The sequence below is a fragment of the Miniopterus natalensis genome, chromosome 17 (genome assembly GCF_054644295.1).
Source record: "Miniopterus natalensis isolate mMinNat1 chromosome 17, mMinNat1.hap1, whole genome shotgun sequence".
NCBI classification, from domain to species: Eukaryota; Metazoa; Chordata; class Mammalia; order Chiroptera; family Miniopteridae; genus Miniopterus; species Miniopterus natalensis.
Window position 1 is genome coordinate 24,087,232 of NC_142097.1, and position 23,744 is coordinate 24,110,975.

General features: G+C 40.8%; 2 protein-coding genes and 1 long non-coding RNA gene across 3 annotated transcripts in view; 2 read left to right on the forward strand and 1 right to left on the reverse strand.

The window, feature by feature from the left end:
- LOC148091263 (uncharacterized) overlaps window positions 1-23,744 on the reverse strand; it is a 291,917-nt gene that overhangs the window by 240,539 nt on the left and 27,634 nt on the right. The window lies entirely within an intron of this gene.
- On the forward strand, window positions 5,548-12,608 carry KRT20 (keratin 20). Its single transcript, XM_016215081.2, has 8 exons — window positions 5,548-5,943; window positions 7,876-7,958; window positions 9,194-9,350; window positions 9,681-9,842; window positions 9,984-10,109; window positions 10,984-11,204; window positions 11,936-11,976; window positions 12,497-12,608. Exons 1-8 carry the CDS (start codon window positions 5,548-5,550, stop codon window positions 12,592-12,594), a joined length of 1,284 nt encoding a protein of 427 aa, XP_016070567.1. The 3' UTR covers window positions 12,595-12,608.
- On the forward strand, window positions 16,613-22,338 carry KRT12 (keratin 12). The gene is made up of 8 exons (XM_016215057.2): window positions 16,613-17,161; window positions 17,548-17,630; window positions 18,620-18,776; window positions 19,901-20,062; window positions 20,165-20,290; window positions 20,430-20,650; window positions 21,567-21,637; window positions 22,113-22,338. The coding sequence occupies exons 1-8, from the start codon at window positions 16,613-16,615 to the stop codon at window positions 22,208-22,210; spliced, it is 1,467 nt and encodes a 488-aa protein (XP_016070543.2). The 3' UTR covers window positions 22,211-22,338.

Sequence of the window (23,744 nt, forward strand, 5' to 3'; positions counted from 1 at the left end):
CAAATGCAGGAACAAGGAGGGCCATTCAACCTGTTAGGCTTCCCAGCAAGAGACTTTGGACGTTAAATTCAAATGTGGAGATAATCTGATTTCAGAAATCATGTCCAGGATTTAAAGAAGATAGTCATCCTGCCAGTCAAAACTGTATCCCAGCACTGAGCCACACAGCCTACAGTGCACTAAAGTTACTATTTTTTATAAATCTTGTGACTGGTACAGATATATTATATTATGATACCTCTGTTGAATATGACAACATGTAGTCAATAAAAACACTTTAACATGATAACTTTGGTTACCCTATTTTGGGTTTTTTCATTTGTTTAATACATCATGAGCCTCAAAAAATGGAAATGATCCAGACACCCCCCACACTCTGAGAGGACTTGCAAAGGGGTGTGCTTACACTACAGGGGGAACCAGTGACCGCTGTTTGCAATCCACCCCACTGTCTTACATATATCCCTTAATCACATATTACTTAGTTTTGTCTGGTTTTCACTTTATATCAATTGCATTATCCTGGGTAGATTCTTTTGTGTGTTGTTTCTTTTATTCAACATTATGCTTTTTTAAGATTCATCCATATCATGAGCATAGCTTATTCACTTTAAACTGCTGCAGAGTATTCCACTGTATGAATATACCTCAGCATATGTATTCATTCTACTGTTGATGCGCATTTGCATTGGGGTGTGTGTGTGTGTGTGTGTGTGTGTGTGTGTGTTAGTATTATGTCCATTACGCTTCCAAGAATATTGTTGTACGTGTCCTCAGGTAAATATGTTCAAGAGTTTCCTCTGGAACACGTAGCTATGGATGGAATTACTGAGTGACAGGTACATGCATGTTCCCCTTTTTGAGAAGTCAAACTGTTTTCCAAAGAAACTGCACCTATTTAACACACCATCAGTGGATGAGAATTCTCCTTGACGACAACTGATATTGTCCAACCTTTTCATTTATTCCGGTTGGCAGGTGTGAAATGGGCCATTCAGCTTTCCTCTTCTGTGCAAGTCTGTTCATAGTTTTGCCCACTTTTTCACTGGGTTGTTTTTCTTATTATTGATTTGTAGATATTCTTTTCTTTCTTTCTTTCTTTCTTCTTTCTTTCTTTTCTTTCTTTCTTTTCTTTCTTTCTCTTTCTTTCTTTCTTCCTTTCTTTCTTTCTTTCTTTCTTTCTTTCTTTCTTTCTTTCTTTCTTTCTTTCTTTCTTTCTTTCTTTCTTTCTTTTTTAAACGTATCTTTACTGGTTTCATAGAGCGGAAGAGAGAGGGAACGAGAGATATAAACATCAGTGATAACAGTATTGATCGGCTGCCTCCTGCATGCCCCCCACTGGGGATCGAGCCCACAACTGGGCATGTGCCCTGACAGGAAATCGAACCGTGATCTCCTGGATCCTAGGCCAATGCTCAACTGCTGAGCCATGCCAGCCGGGCTGTAGACATTCTTTTCAGATTCTGGAAACTAATTCCTTGTCAGTTATATGTATTATAAATATCTGCTCTTCTGTTTGGGTCTTTTTCCATTATAAAAATGGTGTGCTTTAAGGAACAAAAGTTGTTAAATTGGTATCAATTTTGTACTTCATAGTTTGTATTTTGTGTGTCTTGTTTAAGAAATACTCCTTTATCCTGATTCCTAGAGATATGACTCTGTATTTTCTTCTAAACATTGTACAGTTTATACCTTTCACTTTATTTCTTTAGTGAATCTGGAATTTATTTTTGTTTATTACATGCATATTTTGCCTGAGATAGAAATACAATTCCATTTTTTTAAATACAGAAATACTTGAAACGTTTTCACACTAATCCGTAACGCCAAACCAGCTGAACATGATGTTTCCATATACCGCAGATCTGTTTCTGAGCTCTTTGTGCTCACCCATCGGTTTATTTGCAGGTCAGTGTAGGAGCCATTACTCATCACGTGAAGAGCAAAACTATAAAATTAGAAACTGTAAAAAGCACTCTTAGCTTGTCAATGTCTGAAGTTAATCTGTATCTTCACCCTTTTCCTGAATAGTCAGGGACCTTGGGACAATCTGACACCATTCATCCCCTTCCAGCTCGAGTCTACTCTAATTCGCCACTGTTTCTCCTTCACAGCACGTGTGTTCATTTACAGCCGATCTTCATTTAGCTTTGGCACCTACTTAGCACTCTGTTTGTTCAGCGTGCTCTTTTCATCCCAGGTCTTCCATCTGAGATCATCTTCCCTCTGTTTAAAACAACGTTCTTTCAGACCGCGGCGAGTGAAAGTCTGCTGATGGCTGACGCAGTTTTTGTCACCCTGCAAACGTCTTTGTTTTCCTGTCACTCCTCAGAGATGAGGTCGAGCAGGAAAACTCCACCGGCAGTTCTTTTCTCAGCCCGCTGGAGATGCTGCTCCTCTCCCGTGTCCGCTGTAGCTGGTGCGCGGGCGTCGGTGTGATCACCACTCCTGTGTTCACTGCCTCTGCCCTCTGCCTGCTGCCTGCCTGTGTGACAGACAAGGTTCCAAGAGGGAGAGCTTCTCTTTAGTACCTGGTTTCCAGTTCCGATGTGCTTTGTTTTTATGCATTTTGCCGGGAATTCATTAGGTTCCCTCAACCTGAGAACTTGTTTCTTTAAGCGATTCTGGAAATGTTCACTCTTGCCTCATTGAATGTCTCCTTTCCCCTCCTCCCTCCTCTCCTGCTGGGACTCGGATCGGGAACATTTACACCTCCTTAAACCTTCGTCTCTAGACTCCTCGCCCCTTAGCTGCATGCTGGATAACGTCCTCAGCTATCTGTGTTCAATAAAGCCACCACTGGTCAGGAACCACTTCAAACTAAATTCTCCATTTAAGGTGTTCAGGTTACACAGAGACACGGGTAAATACAGACAACAAACTGCCAGGCTGGCTGTGGCTACAAATTCTCAGGGAAGTTTTTTTTCCCCCTCTGCACAAAGCACCAAGGTTGAGACAGAAAGTTTTTCTTATGGGAGAGGGGAGAGGAGGAGAAAGGACAGGAGGGGAGGGGAGGGGAGGGGAGGGGAGGGGAGGGGAGGGGAGGGGAGGGGAGGGGAGGGGAGGGGAGGGGAGGGGAGGGGAGGGGAGGGGAGGAGGGGAGGAGGGGAGGAGGGGAGGAGGGGAGGAGGGGAGGAGGGGAGGAGGGGAGGAGAGGAGGGGAGGAGAGAGGAGGGGAGAGGAGGGGAGCCGGCAACCGAGGTACGTGCCCCTTGCTGGAATTGAACCCAGGACCCTTCAGTCCGCATGCCGATGCTCTAACCACTGAGCCAAACTGGCTTGGGCCTTCCCATTTTATTTCGAAGCCAATCAAAGATACCATATCATTTCACTTGTAACTATTTCATTAAGTAAACCAATTTTTAATGCACAGAGGCCATGATTTTTTTCTGACTTAACTTTATGTTAAGCCAGGTATCTAGAACCACAATGCCTACAAACACCCACAGTTCCTATACGCCATCCTTCGCAACCAATCAGAGCGACGCATCCTGACTGAGATGTCTGGGGCAGACAACCCCTCCCCACAAGAGATTGCAGATTCTCTGTGTATCACGTCTGGGCTGCAATAGCTTGTCCATAATGGGGGGGGGGGGTCAAAGTCCTCTGAAAACTACAGTGCTTATGATAACTCTCCAAAATACTGGCCATACTTAACATTAATCATTAACACCCTCAGCAGAGTCTGTCTACTAGATAAAAATGTGCCTCCTATTAGTCATAAGGAAGTTGGGACCTAATAAATATTTACGGATGCAGTCATCTGACAGCCTGGAACATCAGGGGCTGTAAATTCTTGACTTATGTATGAACAAGAGCCAACAGGACTTGTTACCTAGTCCTCAGGGGTAACTCAGAAAACTGAGCTGCTGTGAAATACTTCCCTGATTTCTCCTGTGATCATATTATAAGATATAAAAACCTACCAAGCCATAAAACTCAGTGTGACGGAGGAGCCATCAAATTCTCCTGGCCTTACATAAACATGTGGGAGTCATCACAGAAGAAATTTATCTACCCCTCAAATTAGTAGATTGGATGACTGAACCCCACAAAATAGTGCAAATGTCTTATATTTAGTTTAAATTTGAAATCTCAAAAACCTACAGACACTAGCCAAAAAATTGGTGGAATAACACATGGACAATATTTGGAGAATATTTCTCCAAAATATTCAAAATTATTTTAATCATTCTAATGAAATTTTAACTCTTTCACTGAAACATAAGTGGATCCAGTCCAGACATACGGAAGAATTGTGCTAAAGAAGAAAACTTGAAATATTATTGCATTTAATAACTGCACTTATATTCCTTTCTAGCTATAAAGCTAATTCTTCATTTAAATAATGCTTCTACACACCTTGATCCTGTGTCATGGTGTGTGAAACTCTTAGCTGAAACTAAATCACTACAAAATGTGTACAATTTAAACAGTGCAATTTTCCAGTGACTTGAATCAAACCCCTTCTCCTCCGTTAAGCAATAATTTTAAAAAAAATTAATCTTGTGAATACGCTTATACAGAATGTGTGTTTATAAAAAGTTCTTCACTACAGGTTTTAGCTGCGACATCTATTTACAGAGTAATTTACAGCTCTATAATAAGTAGTGAGATCTGCTTATGACATGCCCAGTCATTTTTGGTGAACACTCAGTGAGTGTTGGTTGGTGCACACACATACAATATTCTGTATACATACACATGGGGTATTATTCGGCTGAAGGAAATCCTGCCATTTGGAACAACACGGATGGACCTTGAGGGCATTATGCAAGTGAAATAAGCCAGACAGAGAGAGACAGACACTGTGTTGGTGCCACTTACATGCGGAATCTGAAAGAGGAGAAAAAGAAGTCATCACACTCACAGAAACAGAGAGTAGAAAAGTGGCTGCCAGGGGCCAGGGGTGGAGGAAATAGGGAAAGGTTGTTAAAAGAGGACACTTTCAGCTCTAAGATGAATACTGCCTGAGGATCAAACGTAAAACATGGTGACTATAATAGGTAACACTGTATAATTAAACTTTATTAAGAGAATAGAACTTAAATGTTCTCACCAAAAAGAAAAAAAAGAATAATGTTTTTTAAAAAAATTTTTCTAAAGCATCCTTTATCACCGCCCTGACTTACTTATTATGTAGCCACACCTGCCTTTTTAGGTACCTAAATTATTCATGGAGACTGCAAATATTCTTTGTGTATATCAGGATGAAAAAAAATTTGCCAAGGCAGGTGCAAGAGCTAAAAGAACATGCCTTCTTGTTTCCTTTCATGACCTCTGTTGAAAAAAAGAAATCACCCCTGAGAAAAGCCTCTAAGAAATGCCTCTAGTGGTAATTTCTGGAATGGAATTAAACAGATTGCTGTACAAAGGGGTGGGGGGAGCAAGGCAAGGTGGACTGTGGTGTCAGTCCTAACGTGAGATGTCAGCAGAGGAGGAGTTTCTTCCCTGTGAACACTATAAAAGGTTAGTTCATTCACCACAGAGGGACAGACTCTGCTCCACCCATCCTGAAGCTACAGGTGCTCCCTTCTAGAATCCTCAATGGATTTCACACGCAGAAGCTTGCAAAGAAGCCTGAGTTCCTCCTCACAGGCCTCTCTAGTCAGCATATATAGGAAAGGGGGCATGCAGCTCGTGGGGACTGCACCCAGCGTCTATGCGGGGGCTGGAGGCCAAGGCACCCGCATCTCAACCTCCAAAAGCTTCGTGAGCTATGGGAATGATCTCAGCAAAGGGGACCTGGTTTTTGGCAATGAGAAGATGGCCATGAGAAACCTCAATGACCGCCTAGCAAGCTACCTAGAAAAAGTGCGGTCCCTGGAGCAGACCAACTCCAAACTTGAGATACAGATCAAGCAGTGGTACGAAACAAACGCGCCCAGCACCAGTCGGGACTACAGTGCGTACTACAAACAAATCGAAGAGCTGAAATCTCAGGTGAGGGGGCGATGCCTGTTTTCTACTCCATTGTTTAGCTGCATGATATATCAACAGGGCATATACAGTAGGTGGGTCCAAATGGACTCTGTAAAGCAACTTAGGCCGAAATGCAACATCTATAAAAATGGTAATATTCTATCATCTACCCTTCATGCTGGAGTACCTGGCTACATAGGATGGCTGTAAATTATACTTTTTAAACTTTTAAAATCTAATTATATATGAAGTATGAAAATGTTATCCTCCAATCTTATAATCTGTGTTTTTGTCACAGTTTACCAAGTCAAGGCTAAGTGAATAGTAAACCTTTTTCTTTTTTTTCTGAAAAAGCTAAATTTTTTTAAGTAATAATAAATTTTTCTTAGTTTTTCACCTAGTTCCCATCAACTTTTGAAACCCCCGTCAACTTAGTTTCCTTCTTTCATTTGTGTAAATGGTATGATACAAGCATTAGAATACTGTATCACAGATTTCAACGATAAAGTGATTGGGGTGGAAACGGGGGAAAGGGGTATTGGCCTTAATGATACCTGGGTTTTTAAATGTCCTACTTAATAATCTGGTCATCAACAGCAAGCAGTGCAGAAACCACTTCAACAGTAATAAAATGGTCTATTGCCCCCAATTCAGGTTTATTGCAATTGTATCAGAATCATGTCATCCAGGAAAGGTGGAGTTCTCTGTTTTATCGATTGTATGGAATAAAAGAAGACTTTGCCCTAAGATTTCAGATATGACACAGAGCACTTTCATTGCTTTAATATTCTTATCTAATCAAGAAAAGTGTCTCTTTTCTTTCCTTTTCTATTTTAACATTCATTTTCCTTTAGAGCAATGGCCACTTACCAGGAGGTCTCTTTTTCTTGTGCTGTACGAGACATCAGTACGATTTCATTCAGATTCTACAGGAAGTTACTCTGGTATTTTAGGAACTACGTCGATGTGAGAGACGAAGGTGTTTAAAATGCCCTTTCTGCCAACAGGTCATTCTTCTCAGGCTCTCACTAAACACATTGAAAATCAGCCGACCCTTCTGCCTACTTGTCTCATGGTTCATGTTTCTGAATCTGCTTTGGATCATCCCGAATCCATAGGCACAGCTATTGCTTCCATTTAGCTGGATAGACCTGGCATTTGAAGGAAGGCAGTACTCTCTAGGACGGGATATGCTGAAAGAGACATGTCATTATAACATCTTCTAAGAGCAGACTCCTGATCCATGTGCACCTTAGAGAATTCACCCATTAGGTGACAGCTTCTTAAGAGCAGGGGCTTATGCATCCTGACAGGCCCAGTGCATAGCACAACTCCCACCACATAAGTGTCCATTCATCAGCCAATATTTAGTAGACACTAAGTGCTGGTTACCATGCTGGGCAACGGGAAATATCATGGTAAACATACTGTGATTTAGGGGGAAAGAGGCATGGACAAAGGCAACAATCATCCCACACAGAGGGACAAATGTTAGCAGGGAGAAGGAACTGTGTAGGGCAATGATGGCACCGGCAGTTCCCCCGTCCAGTTCTGTTTCGAGGAAATCGTGAAGCCTCGAAGCAAGGGACGTCTAAGCTGAGACGTGGAGGAGGTGGAAGGGGAGGACGGGTTCGCCGAGTGAGAGGAGCTAAGAGGAATGTTCTAAGTAGGAACAAAGGCGAGGCACTCGGTAAGGTTTGATGCCTCAAGCTGAATTTAAAATCTCCTTTGGTAAAACAACAAGAGAGCTGACCCAAGTCTGGAACAAGCATTGCATTTTACCAGCCTATTGTGTTAAGTACCCATATCATTATTCTTCCTCTCCATTTTCATGAGGAAATTACAGAAATGAACATCATCTTTGATATAATAGTAGTTGTATCTGAGGATAAATGTGATCATTTTAAACTCGTATCCAGTTGAAAACGTCATTCTTTCTCATTTGTTTTCCAGATTAAAGATGTTCAATGGCAAAATGTTCAATGGGTCCTGAAAATCGATAATGCTAAACTGGCCGCAGAGGACTTCAGGCTGAAGTAGGTTCTCACAAACCATGGCACTTAGCTTCCCATTGTTAGTAAAGGAGCTGCCACTAAATATTTTCAGGATCTTGGCATTTAAAGGGTGTTAGAAACTATCTGGTGTAGCCCAGCACTCAAAGCTGGACTTGCCTCTCCCACAGTCTTAAGATTTGGTCACCCAGCGTGTAACTGAGCACTTCCAATGCTCTAGTTGCTAGAACATTCTTTTTTAGTAACCTGGCATCTACCTTCTCAAATACTGAGCTTAATTCTGCCCTTTGGGATAACAACAAAGCAATTTAAAACTCTGCGTAAGTGCCCCTGTGCTATCTAAAGAGTCATTTGTCTACCATAGTGATTCTGCGAGTCATCCATGTTCCTCCCACTGCCTGCAAGTGTATGGCCAAAGTCCCCGGGGTGATGTGACTCTTGGTGCTTTCTAGTTTTCCAGTGTTTTACAATACAGTCTGACCATCCAAAGAGCTAGGACTATGATTAAATCAGCTCAAACTGTGCTCACTCTCTTGTAGTCATATCACACTACATGTGAGCAGAGCTGCTCCTCAGAAACTGCTTCTCCACTAGGGCTTCCTCGTACACAATGCATCTGCACTAAAGGGTCCTTTATGTTGTAAAACAGTGGCATCTTAACGTTGCAAGGAATCAAAAAGAAAAAAAAGAGAAAGCCTATCTGAAGATTAAAGCAGTAAAAGTTCATTAATTCCTGTCAACATCTAAGTGTCCTATTGTATTATCATTTTTTGAACTTTACTACTTTAATAAAAATGGGAGTATATAAAATTGTAGAAGAGAATGCATGAATTTTTAAGATAACTTACTTTGGATACACTTGTTTACAAAGTAATAAAAATAAAATGGTCGTGTATATTCATTAAGTAAATTTAACTCACCATTTTTTAATATCAATAATGAGAACCCTTTGCTAACACAGTTATTAAAGCACATTTTTTAGAATTTCTTTTTAAATATATCCTCGAATTTAGAAAATTTTTATAGTAATTTCAGATTGGTGGGTTCGTTTGTCTTTTTAACCAAATCACAGAGATTATATTATGGGGCAAATGACCTGATTCCTAGGTTCCCAGGAACATTTTTGAAATGTACAAAGAGGGACATACTAATATATTGAAACTGATATCCTCATCTACCACACATACACCTAGCTCCTTATCTTTTCCAGGATGGCCTCAGAAGGACTCAATTATCTCTGCTTATTAATTAATTCACAGGTATGAGACTGAAAGAGGGCTGCGCCTCACCGTGGAGGCGGATCTCCAAGGCCTGAATAAGGTCTTTGATGATCTAACCCTAAACAAAACAGACTTGGAGGTTCAAATTGAAGAACTGAACAAAGACCTAGTTCTCCTCAGAAAAGAACATCAGGAGGTAAGAAAATATTCAGAAGTGGTACTGGGAATGGTGGAATGGCTGGCTATAATAATAATAAGGAAGGAGACCTGGTGGCGGTGACAGTAAGGAAATGACAGCAAGGTGATGTTAGCCCTAACTTCTTTTCATTAGGGCTTCTGTCAAGGTTAAATAACTTAAAGCAATACCTGGACCATAAAAAGCCCTGCCTAAGTGATTATGTTCTTCCTTCCTTGACTCACCCCCAGTGAAAGAACCCATAAAACAATAATTATTAAGTCTTTTCTGCCCAGCTTCTTCCAAGAACACACTTCAGGCTATAATGAACCAGGATTTTCGTTCTCGTAGGAAGTGGACAGCCTACGCAAACAGCTGGGCAATAATGTCAGTGTGGAGCTGATGGCTGCTCCAGCCCTGAACCTCAGTGCCATCATGGATGAAATGAGGCAGAAATATGAAGTCTTGGCCCAAGAGAACCTTAAGAAGGTCAAAGAAGAGTTTGAGATACAGGTAATAGCATAATTCTAAACGGTAAGCAAATGTGTAGAAGTTGTCCCCCAAAAAGAGGTAACTCTTTTCCTTTCTTTCTTCCTTCCTTCCTCCCTCCCTTCCTTTCTTTTTTCCCTTATTTTTTCTTTTTTGGAATTTCAGACTTTAACTCTGCAAGAACAAGTCACAGTGAACACTGCAGAGTTAAAAGAATCGGAGATTCAAGTAAAGGAGCTGAGACGCACCTACCAGAACTTGGAGATAGACCTCAAGTCCCATCTCAATATGGTAAAGCACATCTAACTTCCAACTCTCAATGCTGTGCGTGTTTACTAAGTGCCTGTGTTAGGAACTTTAGAAATGTAAAGCCCTCTAAGAAATAACCCCTCCCCTTGCTGAACTGGCAGGGAAACAGGCCAAACAATAGATTATAATGAAAGAACAGAAAAAAGTCAAGGGAAAGGGCCATGTACTGCAAGGATACAGAGGAAGGCGTGGATCTGGAATACTTCACAGGGAAAGTGGCATTTAAACTAGATCTGAAAACTTAAGGTGAATTTTTAAGCTAGAGAGTAGGAGTAAAGACATCCTAGACAAAGCAAATCAGTCAGCACATGATAAGTTATGCTGTGGTAAGAACCTCAAAATCCCAGTGGCTCGCACCACTGCATCCATCATGGTTTGGCTGCCGCTCTAGCTGGGGCACACCACTGTTGCGCACAAAGAAAAGAGCAATAGTCGGACCATGTGATCACTCTCAAAGCTTCTCAGGAGAGGCGTTTGTCCATTTTGCTTGCATCTCATTAGCCAAAGAAAGTCATAATACCAAGTCTGGTGTCAACAGGGTGAGGAAGTCTAATCCTCCGCGTGGAGGGGCACCATAAATCGCAGGGAGGGGAAGCGGGTATTGAGAGCAATCATACAATATATAGTAAGAAAACAGTGAGTGCAAAGCTAAACACAAACAAAAGCGCCCAAGAGCTAGTGATCCTAGCTGGCCCACTGGGGGTTGCCTAGATGAAGAGTGGGAGATAAAGCTAGAAATATGCATGATGCCCATGATAACTAGCTACAGAAATTCCTCTCAAAAGATATTAAAATTGAGCCACCTCTTAAATTAACGTTTCGAGTAAGAAACGTCCACTTTTTCTTGTGCCCATAGAAAGAATCCTTGGAGCAGACACTGCAAGATACCAAAGCTCGTTATCACAGCCAGCTGGCCGCCATCCAGGCACTGCTCAACTCCATTGAGGCCCAACTGATGCAGGTTCGGACTGATGCAGAACTCCAGAACAAAGAATACAATGACCTCCTTGACATAAAGATCCGGCTTGAGCAGGAAATTGCTACTTACCGTCGCCTTCTGGAAGGAGAAGATATTCTGTAAGGCTCTTAGAATCAAGGGATATGTGTCAATGTCTACATACTGTGCTATTTCAATGTCCACACATTAAACCTTGTCACTCATTTCCCAGCATCAATACAATCCCTAGCACAAAATCAATCACACACATACACCAACACCAACACCAAAACAAAAATACACCCTAAAGTACATACACCCCAAAAATACCAAATACAGGCTTTGTACTTGAGGTTGTGTTGTAGAACAGTTAGAAGATGGTTATACAGATGATAAAGATTATGCTAATGTTAATTTTTATAATTAATACATAATTGAAAGCAAAATTACTTTCTGAAATTCTCATCAAGAGGTCATGAATTACACAACAGGCCACAGAAGTCTGTGGGAACCAGTTAAAGAATCATGGGTGTTGCAGCAGCAACTGTCTTCAAATCCCACACCCAAGAAAGTCACAAGAGAACACAGATTTCAACTTCCATTGTAGTTTTACTATTTTAATTAGAAAAATGTCTAGCATATGTTAAATGGCTCAGTTTTGAAGCTCTGTATTTTCCAAGTTAAAAAGTAAAACACTCAAGTTAGAAGAAACAAGCATAGTAAAAGAGGGGGAAATGCAAACACAAGATTAAAACATACACCACTCGGACTCTACATTGAAACAATAAGGCAGGATGGTGCTTCATTTTCAAAATATCAATAACACTTTTTTTTTCTGTTTCTTTTTCTTTAAAAACAAAACAAAACACAGAACCACAGAACATCAGTTAAGCATCGTGGGGGAGAAAGCAGGTAAGTGTTCTAATTTTCAACCATTTCCTGTAAGACTGAATTCTCACTCAATAGCTGACCACTTATTATCCGCCACTGGTGAGAAGTAAAGGGAAATCATTTCTCAAGTGAGCAGATATTACCCTAGGGATTCTGAAAACCAAGCACATCACATGAAGAAAACCTCCCTGTGGGAAATTTGTCACACTGCCTATGACGGGGTGATTTTCCTGGCCCTGTGCTATTGCTGTCCTGAGACACCCTGAGATCTTGAAAATGAAAAATAAGATGAAAATGTGCATTTTGCTTAATTCAATATTGTGCATTTCTCTTTGGGGGTGGGGAGAGTAGAAAATTTATAAATTGGGGGAGAGTGGCACATTCTCTGCATTTATTTTTAAAGTGGACTTAAGATATTTAAGAAAGAGATCTTTTTTCTAAAAGAAGGAAATACATACCAAATAATAATTAAAAGATGAATATTATCAACCAGCAGAGTTGTGTGTCTGAATTAACATTTTATATTTAAATCTAAATTTAGATGTAAAGAAGACCAGGAAGATTAAGACCGTCGTGCAAGAGGTCGTGGATGGCAAGGTTGTGTCATCTGAAGTCAAAGAAATGGAAGAAAGTATATAAACACCCACCAGAAGGAGATGCTGCTGAGGTCTTGGAAGAAGTGTCACTATAACTTTTGCTCCCTACAAGAAAGTGGCCACCGGAAAGCACTGTTAGTGCTTCCTAGTGATGGGGTGGGAGGGGTAGCCCATTTATCTATCAGTCTCTGTAATTGAACATAAGTGTTTTACTCAAAGGAGCTGCAAATTGCCAGCAAAAGTGAAATCCAATGAGCATTAGGATATTTAAAGCATCATTACTGCCATCTTTACCATGAAACATATTAATTACGAGCTACAGACCACCTTCTATCAATTCATTAATGTTCCTGAAAATTGTAACACATTTCAATTATACTAAACCTCATGGAACAGAGGTTCCATGCAAATAAACCTCTTTCTCCCTCACGGTTCCTGTTCATGAACTGCAAACATCTCCTTTCCAGGGCCCCTGGATTCTTGATTGACGTAATTTCTTGATTGATTTCATAGCATTTTCAGGATCGGTACCATTCTGCTGGCTGTGAATTATATCTGCTTTCCCCATTGTCTCCACTGCCTTTTAATACTCAGCTCAGCTCTTTGAATAATTTGAGAGTCACATTCCAATCATAAGTGATGAGCAGAATAAGAATGAAGCATATTATGCTTGAAGTGGGAGTAGATTAAAAGCAAAATTAAAAAGTGAAACTCTTTTCAAGGCAGGATGCTTCTCCTAATGATATTAAACTGCATAAATCATTGGGTTCTCTCTTCCTTTGTGTGGTGAATATATGCAATGCTGTTTCTCACTATTTTTTGTAATAGCTTTAATGAGTTATAACTCACCACAAAGTTCATCCTTGTAAAGTGTACAATTCAGTGGTCTTTAGCGTGCTCACAGGATTGTGCAACCATCACCACTATAAAATTTTAGAGTGTTTTGTCATCCCAAAAAGAAACCCCATTAGAGTCACTCCCACTCCCCACCCTCCTAGCCCCTGACACTAACCTACTTCCTCTCTCTATGGACTTGCCTAATCTGGACATTTCATATAAATGAGATCATGCAATGTGTTCTTTTGTAGACAATGTTTAGAGCAGCATTATTCATAACAGCCAAGAAATGGAAACGACTCAAATGTATATCAACTGATGAACAGATAAACAAAATGTGGTATATTCATACAACAGAATATTATTTGGTACTAACAGCGAATGAAGTGCTGATACATGCTACAATGTGGATGAACCTTGAAAGCATTACGCTAAGTGAAAGCGGCCAGATACACAAACTTGCTCATTGTATTCTCAGCCTGTTTGCATTATTTTAGCGAGCAGTAACTGCCTTGCAAACGTTTACAGAAAAAATTAATTTTCCCTCTATTATTGTATTCTAGTAAGTGAATAGTTTGGATTTAAATTTCAATATATGTTTGTACAGAAATAGGATTCTAAGTGTGATTACTAAATTAAAAATAGTGTGATTTGCTTAAGAATAATATCCACCACTTATTGAACACTTGCTGTGAACTAAACAGAGTGCCAGGTATTTTACAGCCATTTCTCATTTACTCTTCATAATAACACTATGAGGTAGAAGCTACAAGGTTGATGCACATGAACCTGACAAATATGTGATCATTTTTGACCTTCAAAAATAGCAATTTTGTATGGCTTTACCTTATCATGTCACCTCCATTTTACACATGAGGACAAATGAGGGTTATATATGAAGACATGAAGTCAACACTTTCCCAAATTAACAATTAACAAGTAATGGAGCAAGACTGAACCTCAGGGCTGTATGTCTAAAATTATCCTGGGCTCTGGGAATTACTTCTACGTAGAGCCTTGAGACATCTAAAAGCAAGAATGACATGGAATCATATAAAATCAAACCGTGACCAGTGGACACCCTCTGCCCTCACCCTTACTCACTTGGGGGTAATCTCAGGTACCTGATTACACCCTCCAATAACATTTCCGACTTAGAGCACTAGTTAGTGATTTCCACTTTTTAATTTCCCTTCGAACATCTGTTTTCTCTCTCCTACACTCACTTGTCAGATTCCCCTTAGCAGTGTGTTATTTTATCTTCCTCTCTCTAACCACATACGAACTCCAAAGTCCAAGAACTTGTCTTCAAGAGTGGCCCCTGGGGTCCTTGTTCATCTCAAAAAAAATGCAAAACATCAGTAACCCAATATTCATTCGCTCACTCACAGGGTCTTAAAATTTTATTCAAAGCAAAAGTGAAAGGTGGTATGGACCAAATGGTCACTGAATTGCAGAAAATGGAAAATGGAAAGTCTATCTGTCTTTAACTCAGGTGCAAAATTCTGCAATCAAAGACCAGAAAGGTGACCAATCTGACATGAGGAGATGAGCACGCGTTTTACTTAATAAAAATCTAAAGATTTACAAATACCACATAAATAACTATCCCCATTTTGAGTACTCCCGAAACTCTAATGAAGACATAATCTTTTTGAACAGTCCACCCTCATTCTAGTCAATTCCCTCTCTGCCTCACCTTGTGTAATCACTTTGCCAATAGGACCAAGACTGTCTCTGTTTTATACATTTCCACCTTCCTACATTTTTACAGCTGTCAAAGAAATTCTTTCCACTTCTAAAAACTCTAGAATCGAGGCTTGATCATTTAACTGAGCCCTCCCTCCCCCACCACACATACACAAAAAAAAATAACCACTGAAGAAGAAATATTTCTCTTTCCAACCTCTGAGGTTGCTCCCCATTTATAATTGAATTCAGAATAAATCTTGGTCAAAGCATACCAGTAAATTAGAGCAGAGTTGTTTTCAAACGAATCAATTTTAAATGACACATTCAAGCATATTAAGGATTAAGTTCTTTCAAGTGAAATAACTCCAGGTGTGTGTGAATGAAGTTTAGCCAAACACTAGGCTATGACTCAGGATAAAAAATGAATTAGACATAGTCCCTACCTGAGAAACTTATAGACTAGGATAATATATAATATGTATAGAAACATAAAGGTATAACGTGTAAACACAATGTATAGATATTGAGCAAACTTATTTAAATTTACATATACGCATTAGAGTTGGGAAGTATACATTTCAACGCAAAATTGGTTCCAAGCTCAAAAACTGAGGTTAATCAAATTCCCACACGGCGTGATGGTATCGCTAGGCTACAATCTGAAGTTGGCACATTCCCTCTGGCTCTGTCAGCACTGATACAATTAGAGCACACGAGAAGCAACTGTGTTTTGAGAAACTAGCAATGCTAGTGAACAGACAGGCTCCTAATTTCATGGGGATTACTGAGAAGGTCATTTCTTATGTAAAGGAAGATCGGCTGAAAATTAATATTCTACCCAAAAACAGCATTTTCAATGTTTAAGACATCTGCTTTCCGAATCAGAAAAAAAAGAAACTATGCAACATGCTAATGACGACGTTTTAAAATCCTTGAGCGTTCAAATTCCAGTATCTATCTGGAAAATGCATTTATTCCCCCTTCCACCGAGTACACTGCACAACTGCTTCTAAAGTGATAGTCCCCTGGAAGGTGGACTAGATCATGACTGGATGGTTTACACCGAGTTTTCTAAAGGAAACTGAAAATATGAGTGAGGAACTTTAAAAGGCTGAAGGTTGAGAAAGAAGTAGTCATTCATTTACCCATTCAAAAATCACTTGTTGCTTTCCTACTGTGCATAAGGCACTGGACAATGCTGAGGACACAGGCAATAGAATAATCGGGGGGAGAAAAATTGCTTCTGACACCCTCTCTCTACTCCACCCAGGTTTCCTGTTTTGTATATCAAATACGTAATGGGCACAATTATTCAATTATTTCTATACCAGTGAATTTTCTGTGTGTTAATCATTTAGGTGTTGAGATGGTCAAGAAAAAGGGGAGCACTATCTTGTTGAATGGAGAGAGTGAACTTTTCAACTGCAACACCCATTTCATGGTCTATAAAAGGGTAACTCTCTGCCTCGCTGACACAGCTTCCTCTCGGGTTCTGCCCATCTTCCCCAGGCTGTGGATCTCTCCAGCGCCCCATGTCTCTCTCCATGCAGAACTCTGGGCTGTCCAGGCGGCTGTCTGACCAGAGCGGGACACTGGGCAAAGCCAGGGGCATGTCTGCTTCCAGTGTTGGAAGTGGCTATGGGGGAGGTGCCCTTGGCTTTGGAGGCAGCTACGGGGGAGGTTTTTCTGCTGCTTCCATGTTTGGTTCTATTTCTGGCTTTGGGGGTGGCTCTGGAAGTTCCTTTGCAGGAGGGCTGGGCACTGCTTATGGGGGAGGCCTCGGGGGCAGCTTTGGAGGCCTGGGGATGGGGATTGGATTTGGAGGAAGCCCAGGAGGTGGCTCTTTAAGTATTGTCTCTGGCAATGACGGAGCCCTTCCTTTTGGATCGGAAAAGGAAACCATGCAAAATCTTAATGATAGAATGGCTTCCTACCTGGATAAGGTTCGAGCTCTAGGAGAGGCTAATACTGAGCTAGAAAACAAAATTCAGGGATGGCACGAAACACGAGGATCTGAAGACCCTGGGTCACAGAATGATTACAGTAAATACTGTCCACTGATTGAAGACCTCAGGAAGAAGGTACGGATATGGTTTTTGGAGGGGCTTTGGGAATTACGTTTTATCTTTATTTTTTGCTATTACAGTGTTTTACCGTGATAATCACCATTTAAAACAGATATTTTTCAATTCAACTATATTTGGAGTGATTTCTCATATTAAGATATTTAGTTTCATTTTATCATTTACCATAAAGTGACTCTACTTCCACTATCTTTCTGTTGGAAATATATGTTCCTTAACTTTTAAATATTCTATCAAAATATATATTCTTTAAAAAATTAAACTGCCTTAAACTCCTAATAAAATATAATTTTAACATCACCCAAAAATGTCCTGTCAAAAGCATACTTGTATAATACTGATATCTTAGGGCCTTATTTTGTGCATCTTCCCGATTTTGCCAGATCATTTCTGCCAGCGTTGGAAATGCTCAGTTCATCTTGCAGATCGACAATGCAAGCCTGGTTGCCAACGACTTTAGAATGAAGTGAGTTGAAGAAAAGATAGATTAATGAAAACTAGCATGCCCCACCATTTCTTCTTTTTCCCTATTTTCCTGCTTTCACTGATGGCAAGTATTTCAAACCTTCTGCAGCTCACCTGCTCCACACATTTCGTGTTTTGGTAAATTTACATAGGATATTCTAGAAAGTAACTAGATTCAAACACAACCCACACATTACATGTCCTTAAGTGTAAGTTGCTTAAACTCAGGGCTATGGGTTAATTTCATGTCACATCATGAGTAATTTGCTACTGACTCGTGATGTGACACTATAATTCCACCAATGTCCTAAACCTCAACTTTCCATGTATCAAAATGAATTAATAATGTTTTCTGCCTGGGAGTTAAATGAAATCATCTTTTTCCTGATGATACAAACACCTAAGATATTAACCATGCACTTTATTTTTATATTCTTTCCTCCTTTCCCAGACTCCACCCTTGGGACATCAAGAAGAAATACTAATGTCCTTTTTGCTCCACAAAATTTCCACACAGGATGTGGCAGTGGTGATGGCCCCGAACCTGTAAAATCTTGGTAAAAGCTACTAAAGAAGCATCCGTGTTTTAAATTAAATCAGGAGTAAAAGTTAAGCCAAAAAAAGGACTAATTATTTTATTTTCAACTGCTTTTAGGATTCTGTCTGAAACCCCTGGAGAGGGGCTGCTGCTCACAGCCAGGGCAGTCGGCCAAAGGGGAAACTGCTCCCCCGGAGGCAGTGCTGTTGGGGGTTCACTGCTGCGAGAAAAGTGTCACCTCATAATTTTTTCAATTCTCTCCAACCGAGCAGTAAACTATCATTAAAAAGGGAAGGAAAAAGTTATAAAAGCAAAGGCAGCATTGTACATTGCAATGTTACCATTTTAAAATAGTCACACAGATTCACGCACAAAATAGCCCTGCGGACGGCAGGTGCCTTATTCAAATGAGTGTGTTGATTCCCGGGACTGTTTTGCACTTGGTTTTTCAGGCATGAGAACGAGCTGGCCCTGCGCATGAGTGTGGAGGCCGACGCCAACGGCCTGCGCCGGGTGCTGGACGAGCTGACCCTGGCCGGAGCCGACCTGGAGATGCAGACCGAGAGCCTAGCGGAAGAGCTGGCCTACATGAAGAAGAACCACGAGGAGGTGGGCCAGAAAGGGCAGCTTTGGTTTCAAAGTTACAAATGTGTTGGAGTTAGAATAGATGTGGAGGATACGTTATTTCCCTGTTAAAATGGCCATGTGTCTTGAATATCTTGTAGGGTGTGTGTGTGGGGGGCGGGGTAATGTCGCTGCTGCTGGTCATATTGATGGCAGTTCCCATTAAAGGCACTTTCTGATTTTGTCATTTTCATCATTAGGTAAGGAGAATAAGAATTTTTTAATTACCCTGATCTAGTGATTTTTGCTTAATGGAGTACTTTTAAAGTTAAAAAAACAAAAGCCTACCAATAATGCATAACAGTATATGAGAAAGCGGCTATGTCCCTTGTGATACACACAAGGAACTCTGATAGGTCGCAATACCTATCGGGGCCTGGTACACAGAATGGACATTAATCACGACGCTAGCAATAGGCTTCTAAAGAGCTTTCGCCTAGAAATCAAAAAGGCTGTGATACAAACAGTATGCGAGCCTAGGTACTATCTGCTGCGCTCGGTCTGGCAGCTGTAGCTGAAACCCCTAAATGTACTGTTTCTACCAGGCCTTCCCTTCTTATTAAGGCCCTGGATCCCCAAGAAGTAGGGCCAACTCATCCATTAGGCATGGTAGGCACAGCACTTCGGACCCATGGTAATTTTAGGGGTCCAGGAAAATGTCTTAAGTTCTTCTAAAATCAAAAGAAAAATATCAGTTTTTATTTTTATTTCTCTTTTTTTAATCCTCAACCAAGGATATTTTTTCCATTGCTTTTCAGAGAGAGAGTGGGAGAGAGAGAGAAACATCGATGTGAAACAGACAGGTCAACTGGTTGCCTCCCGCACGTGCCCCGACTGGGGCCGGGGATCGAGCCTGCAACCAAGGTACGTGCCTTTAGCCAGAATCAAACCTGGGGCCCTTCAGTCCGCAGGCCGAGGCTCTAACCACTGAACAAAACTGGCCAGGGCAAAATATTAGTTTTTAGGTTAAAAACAAGTTTTACTATTGTATTAATATGTTTGTCTTATACCAACTCAGTCATAAAATATGTTTAATATTTTTTATAGACGAAGCAGCCCACAAAAATCATAATGGGCCCCTGCGCCCCTCTCTCACTTGCTGTCCCCAGGAGCTCCAAAGCTTCCAGTCTGATGGCCCAGGCCAAGTCAGTGTAGAAATGGACGCTGCCCCAGGAGTGGACCTCACCAGGCTACTCAACAACATGAGGGCACAGTATGAAGCCATCGCTGAGCAGAACCGTAACGATGTAAAAGCCTGGTTCACTGAAAAGGTACCACTAACAAAAACAAAACTCTTTATCTGATACATTGGCAGAAAAGACCTGTCAAGGCAGCGCTCACTCCTGTCCCCCTGTTCCTCTTTTCTGTGGCAGAGCAGGGAGCTCAAGAAGGAGATCAGCACCAATACTGAGCAGCTTCAGTCCAACAAGAGCGAGATCACCAACTTGAGACGCGCCTTTCAAAACCTGGAGATCGAGCTCCAGGCCCAGCTCGCCATGGTAGGGCCCACGCAAAAAGACCCAGCATCATTTCAACTTCCAGAGAAAATACTGTGTCCAAATTATGCTAGGCCATTGGCTGCCTTCCTCGTTGCAGTCCCTTCCAATGTTGTCTGTGCCATTTCTCTCCCATGTGCAGAAGAAATCCCTGGAGGACTCCTTGGCCCAAACCCAGGGTGACTACTGTGGCCAGCTGTCCCATGTGCAACAGCTCATCTGCAACCTGGAGGAGCAACTGCTCCTGGTGCGAGTGGACACTGAGCGCCAGAACGCTGACCACCAGCAGCTGCTGAATGTCAGGGCCCACCTGGAGCTGGAGATCGAGACCTACTGCCGCCTGCTGGACAGCGAGGCCCGAGGGTGAATAGATAACTGAGGTTGAAATAACTGAGGTTGACCAACATGGTGGTACACCTGATGCAGTTTAACGGGGCAATAGGAGAAAGGGTTCCTTAGCTGACAAAAAAAATAACAAATCTAATAAAAACACACCTTGGATTTATTAAGCGCTTTACACTGTGCAAAGTGGTGTCACCCATTTCTTACTTGGTAATAGTTCATAAAATGCCGAGATGAGCAATGGCACCACAGACGGAGGCATACTGCAAAGGAGCACTAGAAAAATCAGCCATTCGAGTCCTAATATCAACCTCCTGATACTAAGAATGATCTTTCAAATAACAGTCACCTGAGCCACCTCAGACCTACTGTAGCAAACTTTCCAGAGTAATAGGAGCTTGGCCTAGTGGGAAGAGCTCAGGAGTATAAGTCAGAAAATCCAACTTTTGAGACCAGATCTTTCATTAATTGCAGCTTTGCTGCACCTTGAGGTCCCGGTTTTGGAGGGGTTTGAAAATAAAGGTGCACTGCACAGAGTGATTACCCTCAGGATGGATCCTTCAAGCACTCTTTTATTTTTTCAGTTATAATACTAGGACATTGCTCCTTTTTTTCTTAGTCAATTGAGTTTTTAATTTAAATTTTATTTTTCAATTAGTTTACATTCAATATTAATTTGTACTTATTCCAGGCATACAGCATAGTGGTTAGACAATCACACTTTATAAAGTGTTCCCCCTGATGTTTCCAGTAACTACCTGGCACTGTACATAGTTATTGCAATATTATCAATCAATCATTCTTGATCAAGAAACTTGGAATACCGTCCTTAACTGACCATAGTTTTGTGTATATTTCTAATTTTTAGCTCAAATAGCAAACTCCTTATTTCTCCTCACTCCAGAAAGCATGATGTGGTATCATCTCCCTCATTTAGTGATGGTCTAGATGAAACTTCGTCTGTGACAGACTCCAAATCTCAAGCACAATCCACTGATTCCTCTAAAGGTATGCAGATTCCCTAAGAATCACTTAGAATAAGTCAGAATCACATTTATTAATGAATAAAACTATAAGATCACATTGAATATTGCAGTATTATTAGTAATTTAAAGCATACTTATATTGAGCCAAGGAAAATCATTTATGCATCCCTGCAGAAAAATTAGTAGTCTGTACTAGATTAAAACTTTTGGCAAACTCGTGAAGAAAAAAATCCACTCTGCAAAGAGGTATTATGAACATCATAACTACTACTTAAATGCTTAAACATATTCTCATTTGTGCATAAAATAACATTGAATACACTTCATTTTCATTGAATACATTTTTTAGAATGCAAAAGTCACTTTTCAAAGTTTAAATATGATGGGTTGTATCAACCAATACCTAATTTATAAGGTTAAGCTAAACAACAACCAATTTTGGATGAATATTTGAAACGCTAACTTTTGTTCCCCCCTTGTTCCATCTTTATTTTTAGACACTACCAAAACTCAGAAAGTGAAGACAATCATCCAGACTGTGGTGACCGATGAGGTCGTCACATCCCAAGTTCAGGAACTTGAAGAACTAATGTAAAATTTCACAAGATCTTCCCCATGATGATTGCTTCCTTAGGAACAAGAAATTTACAAGTAGAAACTATTCCTTTCAGAGTGAGATGCTGTATTGGTTCAAGCTCAGTTTCTGTCTGCTTCCTTTTCTTAGGATTCCTACTCACTTGGAGTCCTTTTCGCCCTTCTGAAACAATATTCGACTATGAATCACTGTGGCCGTGTTGGCCTTTATAACAAACCAAAATTGCCTTTTATCTTTCTGGAGCTGGAGCAGTCTTTTGATAAACTGTCTTCTAGCAACCTGGAACATGCTTTTAACCACAGGGCTTTGGCCAAGTAGTCTTGTTTTAATAAAGTTAATTTTAAAAGACAAATGGTAATAATGTGAAATCTGTACCTTCTGGATTCCAACAATAATGTCAAGGGCATAGAGAGAGGTTTGCAAAATACTAATAAGTAGTTAAACACTGGGATAAAAATGTCAAGGTCTGAGATTCAGTTAAGAACTTCCTTTTTGAAGTCCTTTCTTTTTTACATTAGCCCATCAAGTTTACAGCAAATTTATATTGTCCACTACAGGGCCTAACAGTTGTCTTATTAATTTTCTAGGGCATTCTTTCATTCAGTCAAGAAACACTTATTGAACCCCTCCAGTTGCCAGCCTGGAGACTCTTCCAGGAATGGTGAGACAGTGAGACAGGGCAAACAGAAGTTCAAAGGGCATGTGGAGAAGAAAGTAAACAATATCTCAGGGGGCCACTAAATATTTCATACAGAAATCAGCCAGAGAAAGCAGAATGGGATGAGAGGAAACACACTGTACACAGGGGTGTGAACAAATATTGCTGTGATGTCCTCTCTCCTACCTGATACTGGTGACGCCAAGGCTGGGGCTTCTACTGGGGTGGGTCAGACTCATAAGTCAATAACAGATGTCAGGTTCTGGGTTGGAGCAGGTGGCCAAAGTCTAAACCTGAGTAGATGGTGGTTCAGTCTGCGTTGACAGATTCAGAACCATAAAAGGAAAGCAAGGATTTAATGACTAAGAACCTGGGCCCTGAAGCCAGACTGGGGTCAAATTCTGGCTCCGGTACATAACAGCAAGTAACAACCGCTGTGTGCCTTGCTTTCCTGATCTTTATTTAAAGTAGGGTGGATTTTGTGAAGGTTAAATGAGGTAATAACACACATAAAAACATGAGGAACAGTCCCTGTTGCCTAACAAGTACTCAATATTTGTGTCCTGTTATTTACTGTACGGAATCAAAACGGTGTGGACGAATCAGGGGCACTGATGAGCAAGGAGTGTAAACAGGAGCAGAAGGGACAGGGGGGATTCATGCAAGCCTGGAGGAATTCCAGCGCTGAGTGCAAAAGCCCGGGGAAGGTTATTATGCCATTTTAAGATGATTTTGTTCAGTACACAGCTTTCTGAGATCACACTTCCTTTTTAGTGGTTTCATCTCCCTTGGATACACACAGCAATTCAATTATCTGTCTAGCCCTCGCCTTCCAGAACATGTCCTAGGAGAACCTTATCTTTCAGACCCAAAGAG